This window comes from Panthera onca, chromosome D2 (genome assembly GCF_046562875.1).
Source record: "Panthera onca isolate mPanOnc1 chromosome D2, mPanOnc1 haplotype 2, whole genome shotgun sequence".
Classification (NCBI taxonomy): Eukaryota; Metazoa; Chordata; class Mammalia; order Carnivora; family Felidae; genus Panthera; species Panthera onca.
In genome coordinates, this window is record NC_138349.1 from 71,379,882 (window position 1) to 71,392,889 (window position 13,008).

The following is a 13,008-nucleotide window of genomic DNA, read 5'->3' on the forward strand; positions in this document are numbered from 1 at the left end:
CCCATCTGCCATTTAGGAATGGAAGCGTCCAGAATAAAGCATCATCTAAAACCTCTCCAAATGACGGCCAAGTACCGGCCCACACCTTCCAGGGAAGTGCCATCCAAAATATGGCTCAAAGCCCTTGAATGCACTTAGCATTTGTACGGTCTGTTAAGCTAAATGGCATGTATTTGTTTTGCTGCAGAGTGAAAAGAATTTTCCTCTTTTGCGTATTGTTGCAAGACGTTTATTAAGAACACAAGGGATGACCAGCCGTGGTATTAACATTCTAACACAAATTCAGATGCTTGTGTTTTTCCAAGATCACAGCATCCTGGGGAAGACAACCAAGAAACCAACAAAAAACTAAGGCATCGTGGAGACCGTATGCAGGTCGTGCGTTCGTATTCCGTAACCGAGTATAAACCCAGGGCCGTGAAAACTGTATAATTTTAAAGCCCGATTTCTGTTCTCTGATAAAAAGGAAAGCAGTTTTTGGTTTCACGAACCGGTTTTAAGTCTGTTCACACTTTGTCCTGAACAGTCGTCCTGTGCTAATAAACTCTGGTTCTTGGCACCGCCCCCCCTTCACGTGGCCCAAGATAAACCTAAGAACCCGGGAGGCCTTCTTCCCAAAGGTTCCGCTGCTCGTGATACACAGTGCCACGTTTACCAGGGAGAAACAGCTTCCTTCCCGTTCCGCACTGACTCACTGGAAGGAAAAGTGGAAGACGGGTGACAAATCGGCGTTACTGTGTGCCTGTCGCTCACGGTGACAGCCGCGGCTCGGTGGTGGCCCAGGCCTCACGCCGCGCTCAGCGGGTTGGCCACGCGGCCCAGGAAGTGGAGGGCGGTGGAGTCTTGCTCATAAATGGCGAACAGGAACGGGCTGTTGAGGGTCACCTCCAAGGCCTCGGGCCCGTCAGGCTGCTGGGCGGACTCTGTGGGCTCTTCTCCCTCGTCTGCTTTTAGTTCGAAAAGAACGCTGTTCAGCACCTGCAAGGCAGCAGGTGTTGGGACGGCTCCCGAAGGCCCTCGGGGCCCAGCTATGTAGTGCTGTCGCTGGAGGGCGTTTCTCCAGACCGTACACGCCCCGCCCCTCCGTGTAGACGACCCCCACTCTGCCCAACCCACCTGACAGCTCCTCCCCAGAGTCCCTCCACTTCCCACCTTGCTGTTGCCATCCACGGCAAAACCCCGGGCCCTCGGCTGCGGGCCCCTGTGCTCGGTTCATCCCACTCACGTAGCACAGGGGTTCATGCCCCCCAAACAGTGGTCTCCGAGGCCAGAACTGCAGCCCTTCTCCCCAGCAGAGCGTCCAGGCGGCCCCGCTGCAGAGGTGCATCATTCTAGGCAGCAGAGCCACAGTCTGCCTACCACCAAGCGTTTCCCTGAAGCAGGTGGCCCTCTGGCAGGGCTGGCACTGGGCCTAGGGGCACTCACTGTCATGGCCCAAGTCCTGGCCCTGCTGTAGGATCTGGGAGGGACCCTGAGGCTAGGCCAGGCTGGGCAGAGCCATAGAACACATGGTGGGGAAGGGTTCGCTGCTCTCCACCTGTCCCCAGAAAGCCCTAGAAGGCTCTGGTCACTTCTCTCCTACCCTGCGTGCACACTTACCTGGCCATGCTCTCATCTCCTACCCCGCCCGCCTCCCGGGAGCTCCCCCGTGTCCCTCCTGTCCACGCCTCCCACTCTTCGAACCCACGGAATCCGCTCCGACACAGACAGACACCTCCCGCACGGTACCTTTCCGACTCTGAGCTGGTCGTCGCTGATTTTGCCCAGGTTCGCCTCTGCACCCAGCAGGGTGGGCAGCCTGGCCTGGGCCAGCAGGTCCTGAAGGTCATAGGAGCCTTGTAGTGTCAGCTGGGGCATGGTCAGGCGGATGGTCCTGGGAGGGTGACACACACTTAGGGAGGTCCCGGTGGCCCCCACCGTGAGGCCCTGGGCCCCCCTCACCTGGCTAGGCCATCTTGGGGAAAGTTTGTCAGCAGCAAACATAACAAAAAACTTCCATGTCCTTGGGAATACGGTGAGAAGGGCATACATTTAACAGCGGTGCTATCTGGGTGTTTGTGGACAGTCTATGCTTCCGTTCTGGGTTTAGGTTGGCTGCACCGAAGGTGTATCACCTGGAGAACTTTAAAATGCTATTCTCTGAAATAATGCATCCTGTCTTACTAGCTACCTTTCAGTGGTGTCCTTGACATAGAAACCCCCCCACCGTGGGGGGGGGGGTGGGGGGAGAGAGAGAGATAGGAGGGATGTCCTGTCACTCTCAGCGGTGGGCACGTTCCTTACATCAGCTCAGTTGACCTTCCTTTGGCATCCCTGAGAGCCCATGGATGTTTCCAGTGACGTACCAAACCCTCACAAGAGGTGACAGTGGACCCATGTCCCTAGTAGCATTATTCATGATAGCCAAAAGGTGGAAGCGGCCCAAGTGTCCACTGATGGATGAAAAGATACACAGAGCACGGTCCATCCATATAATGGAATGTTAGCCTCAAGGAGGAAGGAAATTCTGACGCAGGCTGCAACGTGGGTGAACCCTGGGGACAAGATGCTAAGGGAAATAAGCCAGTCACAAAAGGACAAATACCCTATGCCTTCACGCCTCTGAGGTCCTAGAATAGACACATTCAGAGACCGGAAGTAGAAAGGTGGCGGCCAGGGGCGGGGGGAGGGGGAATGGAGAGTTAGTGTTTAACGGGGTCAGAGTTCCAGTCTGGGAGGAGGGAAAGATCCTGGGGATGGGTGGCGGTAAGGGCCACGCAACAGTGTGGATGTGCTCCGTGCCCCTGAGCCGTGTACCTAAAAGATGGGTCACGTGGTAAGTGTTAGGTGTTTACCACCCACCACAACCAAAAATGATCTAGAAAGGAGACCTCAGGAGGCCTGTCTCGGGGCAGATTTCCGGACCCCACTGCCCTGTGCCTGGGTGGTAGGTCAAGTGTAGCGCCCCCAGCGGAGAATTGCTTTCTTCCCCGCCGCAGGAGTGGAGCAAACCAGGGGGCCTATGGGGTCAAGGTCATCTTCGAGAAAAAGCCCCTCCCCCGGGTCTCTCGGAAGGGTACAAACCCTTCTGGGAAGTCGGCCCCCCACAAGCTCTTGGATTGCAGCAGATTGTGTGTGTTGGGGGGGGACGGGGCTGGGGGGCTGGCATCAAAAGGGGCAGATTGAAACGCGGGCATCCAAAACCAGCGGGTGAGCACAAGCCCGAGGAAGGCGTGCTCCCCGGTTCCATTACCTCTCGTGCTCCCGGAAGAAGCTGGTAAACCGAGAGCCACGTCAGTGGATGGCTGGAGGGGTGATGGGGGGATGCCCAGGCCCTCCGGCCCAGAACAGCAGGGGCCGCCCGGCCTGCCCCTGCTCACCCCCCCACTCCCGCCTCGCCTTCCCCCCCCCCCCGCCCGGCTTCCAGGGGGAGCAGCCCCAGAGGTGCCGGCGGTTTCCCGGGAGCCATACCGGGGAGAGAGATTCTTCAGCCACGTCAAGAAGTTGTGCTGGAAGCTGAGGGTTTCCACCTGCTGCAGGCCCGACATGCATTGCGGCTGCACCAACAGCAGGCAGGCGCTCCTGCCCAGGGGCACGCGGGTCATGGAGAGGTTGTTCTGGGCGTCGCTCCAGTGCTGGAAGGTGCCCGTGCCCGAAAGCATGGGGACGGGCACTGCCGTGGTGTTGTCCACCCAGAACTCCTGGAGCCCCTCCAGCAGGGAGAACCCCTTCAGCTTTCCTGCGGACCCGGACGGGAGACAAGAGGGGAAGGGTCAGCTGGGGCAGGGGCAGGCGGGTGGGCTCGGGCCGAGGGCGCCACTGAGCAGGGGTGGGGCGGGGCGAGGCCTGGAGGGCAGATCCCGGAAGCGCAGCCCGGGCAGGGGGGCATTCTCCCCGCCCAGGGCATCACCAGCCCCACGGCCCCAGGGGCCCGTTCAAGTCCTCCTCCTGCAAGATCACCGCGGTGACGCCAGCCGCCAGCGGTGAAGACATTGCACCCGCCAGGTGCCACCCTGGGACTTTACACCTGTCGCCTTAAGGCCCACAAAGGAAGGCGGAGAATTTAGGCACCTTCCACCACGACTGAGTGACTAACTCACCCCAGATCTGCCCTGGCCCAAAGCCTGTGGGCTGCCGTGCTCACTTTCTTTTTCTTTTGTTTTTTTGACAAATTCAATTGTTGGGTTCACAGCAAAAGGTAGAGGAAGGTATAGAGATTTCCTGTGTGTCCCCCCCCCCCACTCCCCCGACACGCACAGCCTCCCGCCCCACGGACACCCCCACCAGGGCGGGACGTCCGTTGACGCCGATGAAGCGACACGGACACATCGTCATGACCCAGAACCCGTGGTTGACATCAGGGCCGTACACTCTCCGGGTCTGGACAGACATGCAGTGACCTGTATCCACCATCACCGCGTCATCCAGAATAGGGTCACGGCCCGACACGCCCCCAGTGCACGCTCGCTCTCCAGCCCGCGAGCAGGGCCGGCGGTGACAGAGACTCCCTTTCTCAAGTCCTAGGACGCGGAGCTGAGCACACACCTCCTGTCACGAAGGCTCCACGTCTCGGGCCCCTGTGCTGCCAGGGACACCCCTACGACCCGGCGCAACCAGTGGCTCTGAGCAGAGGCGCTCTGTGCAAGCTGGCACCGGGCCTCGCCGGCAGGCGGTGAACCCCCTCTGGTGTCCTCGCTCCCGCAGGGCTGTGCACGTGGTGGCGGAACCGAGCTGCCACCCCGCTCAGCTGTCCTCGGAGACAGGACGGACGCCTGCCGAAGGCCCTGTCCCTGGGGGCCTCCCTGTGACCGGAGCCCCTGGCACAGCCCCTCCCCCCTGCAGTCTCCTCGGTCACCATGAGTGGCCCACGTCGGGGTTGTTTCTGGGGGAATGAGGGGAGGGTAAGGGTGAGTCTGTCACAGAGCAGCTGGGGGTCTGAGGAAAGGCAGCTTCAAAAGCCACGGCTCCCTTTTCTGGGAACAGAGGTCTCCGAAGTGGAGGGGCGGGGGCTGGAAGGACAAGGGTGCCTTCCCAGGGCCTGGGTCTGGCAAGAAGGGACCGCCAGACCCAGCCTCTCCCTCCCCCTTTGTAGTCGGGCCTTGGGGAGACAGGAGCGACAAGCCGTGGTGTCCTTCCTCCCACGCTCCCCCAGGCCTGGCAGGGGACTCGTTAGTTCAGGGGAAGAAAGGACTGACTCTTTTCCCACCAAGACAGAAAGACGTGAGACTCTGCACCGGAGGCGGCTGCCCGGTCCCGTCTGCTCATCTGAAAAGCACAGCACACCGTCCTCGTCCAGAGGTTAAGTAAATCCCTCAAGGTTAAGTCAGCTGGCGTCGTGGAACCTGTCAGGGCCAGCACCCAGCTTGGGATGACAGCAGGGCCTGGGCAAATGGCGCCCTGGAGCTCGCGGGTTCCCAGCCCCCAAGTGCTCGCCAGTTGGGAACGTGCACCTGACCTCCGCTCAGGTCACGGTAATAGAACGTCATTGCCAAAGGGGAACACAGAGCTCCCAAGACGTAAGTGGACGCGCCGCGGCGGACAGGTGCGTCTCTGTTGGATGGAAACTGAGGCACAGAAAGGTCAGGGAGGGAGATCAGAAGCGGGGATGTGGTGGGGCTGGGTGACCGTCCAGGGCGTCGGAGTCCTGAGCGCGGTTCTGCTTTTCTCTTCGTGGCTTTCCTCGCTCCCCTCTTGTCCAGCCCCATCATGTGAATGCGTGCACGGGGGCTTTTCCAGAATGAGTCCCCGTTTCTGGCACCTGTGGCTCCCTAGCTTCGCCTTTTGGGGGCACGACTTCCTCAGTGAGCTCTCCTCCTGGGGCTCCTCTTAGGAATGGCGAGCTGAGCCCACGAGTCCCCTCTGTCCTCCGTGGGGTGTGGCGCCCCCCCCCCCGCTCAGCTGGATGGCCCCAGTGCTGGACTCTGTTCCCACGACCTGTGAGCACTGGGACCTGAGCATTCCCGGGTCTGCCAGCTTCCTCCTGCACCCAGAACAGGATGGAGGTCCTTCCCCCTTGCGGTTTACAGGCTTCCAGAATGTTTTCAGAGTAAGAAAGCAGCCATGCTCTGTTAAACCTCTCTCTCTCTCTCTCTCTCTGGCTCCGGTTTGGCTGCTTGCTCGCTTGGCTCGCAAACGCACCCTCCCCGGCCCCTCAGTTTGCAGAGCCACTACCTTAGCATATGCTCCCGGGAGGGTTTGCCTGCCCCGTTGAGCAGCCTTCCCGGGAGTCCCCCTCCCCCCCCCCCACCCTGCCTTCAGTGCACATGGCACAGGCCGCCTGGGCGACCTCTGAACAGAACCCTTTGCCCGCTCCAACACCCGCCAGCCTTCCCAACGTCAGATTCCAAGTCGGAACCCGGCCCGTCTTTCCGGCCCCGCCTTGCACCAGCCACACTCGCTCACTCCCAGCTCCCGCCAAACAGAGCCGCCCTTGCCCTGGTTCCTGGCCCCGAACTCGCTAGCCTTTGCTCACATGTTTGCTCTTCTCCACTGCAGCCCCGCTCCCCGAGCCGCCCCCAGGCCTCTGTCCTCTTCCCCAGTGACCCTCCCTCCTCTGGGTGCTCAGCCCCCCAGGTCCCTTCCTCGGGGACTTTTACCTGCAGCTCTGTACCCTGGGCATTCGCCTGTGGGACCTAGCTGCCCTGCTGAGGCTCGAATAGGCAACCTGGGGTCGGGACCTGTGCGTTCTTCCCGCCTGGCCCCTCGGAGACGCCCAACTCGGGGAGCTCGCATGTGAACCTCTTCCGTGATTATATATTGAATGAGCGAACTGTCTTCGTAGGGATTTTTTTGCGGGGGAGAAGGGAGTAATGGCCCCTCCCAACATGAAAGGGATTTAAGCAAACAAACGGGCTATGTTTGCATGGACATTGACCTTCTCAAGAGACAGGAACCCCTCCCTCCTGAGCGTAGAGCTGGGCCCCAGGGCCAGGAGGTGGGGGCTTGGGTCCTGGGACACCCGCTCGTGCCTGTGCTTTCTTGAGGAGGCCACTGCGTTGTTGTTTTTTCCTCTAGGGGCAGCAACACCTCTCCACCACACTGCCAGGGGATTGAATGAGAAAAGTAGAAGGATGTACTTTAGTAGCTGCACAGAGTAGGGCAGCAGGTAGGTGGGCCGATAGTTCCGCCTCCTCGAGAGTGACTCCTGGGTGCTCCCTCACATGCGCCACCCTGCCCTTCTCCAAGGCCTGGCCCTTGCTGAGCTGAAATGTTGGGCATTACAGCCACAGTCGCAGGGAACTGTCACCCTTTGGAACCGGCCCGGGGGTAGAGCCCACCCCACCCACAGGGTCTGTCTTACCTTGGAAACGGACATAGGTGTTGAAAAGTAGGGTGCTGTCTGGGCCGACTCCTGACAGGGGGCTGTTCATTTTCCACCCCGTCACTGCCTGTGTGAACGCGTTGATCTTCTCGGCAGCAAGATCTGGGTCCGTGGACAAGTCCAGAGAGCGCTCGAGGGTGATGGGGGCAAAGGGAGCCAGGCCCCGCACAAATGGCTCCTTCAGGCGCAGGCCGGGGGCTGTGAACAGGCCCACCACCGTGGAGAGGAGCAGTCTGGGCTGGCCGCTGGCCCCACCCTGGGCGACCAGAAGGCCCTGGATGGTGTGCAGGGCAGAGAGGACCTTGTGGCCATCCAGCCGGGACGTGCAGCCCTGATCCTCCCCGGGGACGCCCAGGAACGCCTGTAGTCTGCTGGCCGTGGGGTCCAGGGCGCCCAAATAGAAAGAGGCCAGGGTGCCAAAGAGAGCCGTTGGGGACAGGATGGCCGCCCCGCTGGCCGTGCTCCACGACTCACTCAGCATCCTGTACATGTGGAAGCCCAAGAAGTTGAGCATCATCCCCACCTTCGCCGCCCTCAGCCTGTCTTCCTCCTCCAGCCCCTCGGTGGCCAGCACGAGCTGCTCTCGGAGGGCCTCCTCGTCCACAGGGGTTGTCTTGGCCTGAATGGGGACCGGTGTGAAGGTCGGCTCTTTGGGCGCCTCCGCGTTGGACTTCTCCAGCTGCTCACAGCTGCTCTCGCTGTAGACGAGGAGGTGAAAGGGGTGTATGTACACCCGGTCGGCAGCGGCGAGGCAGGCCCAGGCCAGGAGGCAGAGGACGGCGGCCCTCAGGCTCGCACCACCAGGAGCCATCGCTGACGGGGGCGCTCACTTCCGCGGACCCTGCAAAAATGTCCTCTTGTCAAGGGTGACAGTTCTACTCGGTGTGGAGGGGCCCTCTAGCCAGACTTTTAGCCGTTCCAATATTCCCTGCGATCGTTCAGTCCAGGAGAAATCTATCGAAGTCTACACACGTCGAAGAGAAGGGGTAAATTTCAAAGCTCTGGGGAAGACACCGCGCAGGTGCAAAACGCCGCTGTGGGCTGGGCTGCGCTCTCACGGGGCTTATTTTGGGGTGGGCTTTGTGTTTTGTTGTGTCTAATGTTTAAATTTTTCTTTTAACGTCTATTTATTTTTGAGACAGAGAGAGACACAGCATGAACGGGGGAGGGACAGAGAGAGAGAGAGAGGGAGACACAGAATCCGAAGCAGGCTCCAGGCTCCGAGCTGTCAGCACAGAGCCCGACGCGGGGCTCGAACTCACGGGCCGCGAGATCGTGACCCGAGCCAAAGTCGGACGCCCGACCGACTGAGCCACCCAGGCGTGCCCCGGTTGTTTTGTCTAATTTTTATAGCGGTGGGGATGTCTTGGGATTAAGACCTCTGGAGAGTTTAAACAGAAATAGGAAGTCGTCCGTGAAATCAAGTAAAAATGTTCACAAATGTTTTCACAAAATAGTGGAAGCACTTCTCTCCAAGGATATATGAGTGGCTGATATTACTTTTACGTTATGTTAATCAGTGATCTTCTGCTTCCATCAATAATTATATGTTTAATAGAGAATAATATGGAAACACTCAAGCTGATGTTTAAGGGACCATTTTTGGCAATAACGTATCATGATATTAAGGCAAAAAATGTTTTAAGCTATTTGTTGAAATCCCAGTCCCTCAAAATGTACTATATCTGGAGACATAAAGAGGTAATTTAGGTGAAATGAGGTCATCGGGGTGGGACCTACTCCAATCTGACTGGTGTCCTTCTAAGAAGGGGAGATTCAGGGGCGCCTGGGTGGCTCAGTCGGTTAAGTCCGACTCTTGATCTCGTCTCAGGTTATGACCTCACGGTTCGTGAGTTTGAGCCCCACATTGGGCTCCATGGTGACAGTGTGGAGCCTGTTTGGGATTCCCACTCTCTCTGTCTCTCTCTATGCCCCACCCTCTGCTTGTGCACTCTCCCCCCGCCATCAAAAATAAATAAATAAACTTTAAAAAAAAGAGAGAGGAGATTAAGACACAGACACATCCAGAGGGAAGACACTGTACAGACTGAGGATGGCCACCTATCTAGAAGCCAAGGAGAGAGGCTCCGAAGAAGCCAGCCCCGCTGACACCTTCATCTCAGGTGGGTAGCTGCCAGAATCGTGAGATAACATGTCTATTAAGTGACCCAGTCTGTGGGGCTTCGATATGGCCCCTAAGCAAACTCATACATTCACGCGCCCCTGGCTGTAAGTTTTCCCCTCGAAAACCAAACGTGGACCAGACTGCCGGTCTCTTGGAGGCCTCTTGGCCCCAGGGGAGGCGGTAAACCAGTTTGGAATACAAAACTAGCACACACAGGGGCACCTGGGTGGCTCAGTTGGTTGAGCGTCCCACATCGGCTCAGGGCGGGATCTCGAGGTTCGTGAGTTCGAGCCCCGCGTCGGGCTCTCTGCTGTCAGCCTGCCAGCGGCTCAGTCAGTCAAGCGTCCGACTCTCGGTCTCGGCTCAGGTCACCATCTCACGGCTCGTAGGATCGAGCCCCGAGTCGGGCTCCACGCTGACAACATGGAATCTGCTTGGGATTCTCTCTCTCTGCCCCTCCCCACCCCTTCAAAAAAAATAAATTAAAAAAAAAAAAAGAAAAGCTGGACCACACTGAGTTATCAGGAAAGATAGTGGAAGCAGAGTGCCGGAGAAATCTTGCAGTAACAGGCACCCCGTCCAGGGTTGGGGCCAGGCAGGTAAGCACAGCCCCCTCCCTGCTCCACCCCTCCTGCACCGCCTCGTCTCGGCACCGTCTGGGGGGGGGGGGGTGGGGGGGAGCAATTTCATGGATCACTGTCGTTGCTCTCAGCTGGGATCAGCTGCTGCTGCCCCGGCTGATCCTAAGTCAGCACGCAGCAGGAGCCTGTGATTCTCCCCTCCTCCACCACCCTCCCCCTCAGCCTCCCTCTCCCCTCCCCTCCTCCAGGTATCCCGACTCCTCGTGGTTCCGTGGCCTGATGAAATGGTGAGATCGGCAACCGACCCTAATACAATGCTTATCATTGCCGGGCGGTGTTCTAGGGCTTTCCATAGACTCGTCTCATCCTGCTGGGGCTTCCTTGACCCCGCATTTCACACCGCAACTGTCCCCCTGCCACGCCTGACACTCTGGGCTCACCGATCCTGCTTTTACTTCCTTTTCCCTTAGCGCCGATCACCCTGTAACCCTCTGCAGCATGTATCTGTTTATTTTTTCGTTTTCAGTTCTGTCCCTTTGCACATGAAAGCAAACCCCATGAGAGCGGGGTCCTCGCTCGGTTTTGTTCGCTGATGCATGGACACCGCAGTCCCAGAAATGCGCCTGGGACCTCGTAGGTACTTGGTACATAATTGTCAATGGAGCACTTACCGTGGGTTTGCAGAGGAGGTCCGGTGATTTGCTCTAGGCCACACAGGTCACGCAGTTCTGTCGGAGAGACAGAACTAGGATTCAAACCCAGGCCCTCCCCCCTCCCCAGACGCCATAGTCCACACGCTTCAGCACCGATCTGTAGTGCCTCTTGAACAAAATAATAAGACTTTGTCTTTCTAGTTTATCCTAAAGTTTAGAAAGCACTCTCACGTTAGATTAGCTCTTTTGATTTACATACACCCTGGTTCAGGAGCAAGGAAGGCCAGGCATTGCCATTTGTCCCATTTTACGGCTGAGCCACCCGAGGCTCGGGGGTACAGCATGATGAGTGCACAGAACACAGCCTTGAACGCAGAGACAGCGCTGCCTCGAGGGAGGGGCGGGGAGTCAGACGCTGGCCACTCCTCATCCGAGCCCCGTGGGGACGCGGTCCCGGGGGCCAACTGAGTCAGCCTCCCCCAGCTCCGCCACCTGCACCGCAAGTTTGCTCTTCCTTCTGCTGGCAGGGGACCCAGGGGACTCTAGGCCACCATGACTCTGCTCCTGTGCCAGCCCCTGAGGCCCCAGCCCTGCTCATGGGCGGCAGGAGGACCCGGCCACTCTCTTCCCTTCTGCTGGGGAGGGACGGCTCCTCTGATGGGAGCTGGGTTGTGCTGTGGGAGAGGACAGCCCCCATGTCTGGATGTCTGCTGTGACAGGAGAGGAAAGGCAGCCTGTGAGTCTCCCATGGTGATGTCCCCGTGCTGCAGGGACCCCTGGCTTCTGGCCCTCAGCAGCTCTTTTCACCTCCCCACAGAGGCCCCCCACCGGCTTCTCCTCCCTGCATGTGACTCAGCTGCCCTGAGAGAGACAGGGAGGAGTGTGTAAGGAGAGGGCCTCCCAGCTTACCTTCCGCCTTTGGTTCCCCCAAACAGAGGCAGCCTCTTCCCCTGGCAGGGCCGCGGAGGCCCTATTTATACGGGAGGGGTGGGGACGGCGCCGTTCCCAGAGCGTTCTGTGCCCAGGCTGGGGAGGAGGGGGGGTGACATCACTTGGCCCAGCGGTGGGGGTGGGGGGCCTCAGGCAGCCAGGCCGGGCCGGGGGACAGGCGCCAGAGTGACTCTCATGCAGGGGCTCCTTCCAGGAAGTCAGGGTGATCGATAACACACTTTCACTGCTGAACAGGATGAGCTGGAATGCCATCGAGTTACACATTTACTGAAGTTTTCCTGCACTGGGGCCGCAGGTCCGGAACACAGGAGCGTCCCACGTAGGGGTGTGATTGATGTGTCTCTGCCCTGAGGCTTGGCAACCCCAGGCCAGCCACCCAAGCCTTCTCTCTCTCTCTCTCTTTTTTTTTAAGTTCATTTATTTTGAGAGAGACAGAGACAGCGCGAGTGGGAGAGGGCAGAGAGAGAGGGAGAGACAAAGAATCCCAAGCAGGCTACGCATTGTCCGCAGAGTCCCAAGTGGGGACCGAACCCACGAAACCATGAGCTCGTGGCCTGAGCCAAAACCAAGAGTCGGACACCCAACCGACCGAGCCACCCAGGCGCCCCTAACCCAAGCCTTCTGACGGAGCCCTGTTTGGGGTGTGCTTCAAAGAGGCCCCAAGATTGCTCTTGGAAGCCCCGTGGGCAGGGGAAGGAGGGGCAGCCCGGGGGTGACATCTGACCCCATGGCCTTGAGCAGCTCAGGCAGCCTTTAGCACCTGCTCCATGAGAGGCCCTCTGACGGGCAGGGGGAGGAACACACGACCAAGCAGAAGCACCTTCTAGAGACTCATGGTTTAGCTGGGGAGATGGTTAGACACCAGCAATGATACAGCCAGATGGAAAGGCACCAACAAAGAGCTTTCAGATCACGGGAGGGAACAATCCGTTCAAACTGGGGAAGGTTTCAGGCAGAAATGTCATTTCAGTCACGCCTTGAAGGGTAAATAAGCTGGACTTAGAAGCTGAGGAAGGGATTTTAGAGGTTTATACGATGGGAACAGAGGTGGGGAAGCGTGGAGCCTGTTTGGGGGACGCCTGCACCCCTAAGGTGCTACAGGGGAGGGCAGGGGTGACAGAAAATTGCCGCTGCTTCCTGTGCTTGTCCCCAGGGACCACGAGGGTGCCGAGTCTTTCGTGGGTGTCCCCGGATGCAGGGCTTCAGGCCAAACTCTCCAGGATCGGAGCCAACTGCCCAAGATGAAACACACATGCACCCCTAGGTCTGGGGCGTGTGACCGAGTGATGTGGAAAGAAAGGACACTGGTTGGAGCCTGCACACCAGCTCAGAGATCAAAGTCGATGCCACAAGAGGGAGGGACTGAAGATGTCTAAGCAGAGGAGTGCCATGAAGCCG

General features: G+C 58.7%; 1 protein-coding gene across 1 annotated transcript; it reads right to left on the minus strand.

Annotated features, from left to right (window-relative positions):
- Window positions 1-642: 642 nt before the first annotated feature.
- On the minus strand, window positions 643-11,685 carry AGT (angiotensinogen). Its single transcript, XM_060642790.3, has 6 exons — window positions 11,569-11,685; window positions 10,678-10,734; window positions 7,280-8,141; window positions 3,451-3,718; window positions 1,729-1,873; window positions 643-978 (listed from the first exon to the last, which is right to left on the minus strand). Exons 3-6 carry the CDS (start codon window positions 8,109-8,111, stop codon window positions 787-789), a joined length of 1,437 nt encoding a protein of 478 aa, XP_060498773.3. The 5' UTR covers window positions 8,112-8,141; window positions 10,678-10,734; window positions 11,569-11,685; the 3' UTR covers window positions 643-786.
- Between the last annotated feature and the right edge of the window lie 1,323 nt (window positions 11,686-13,008).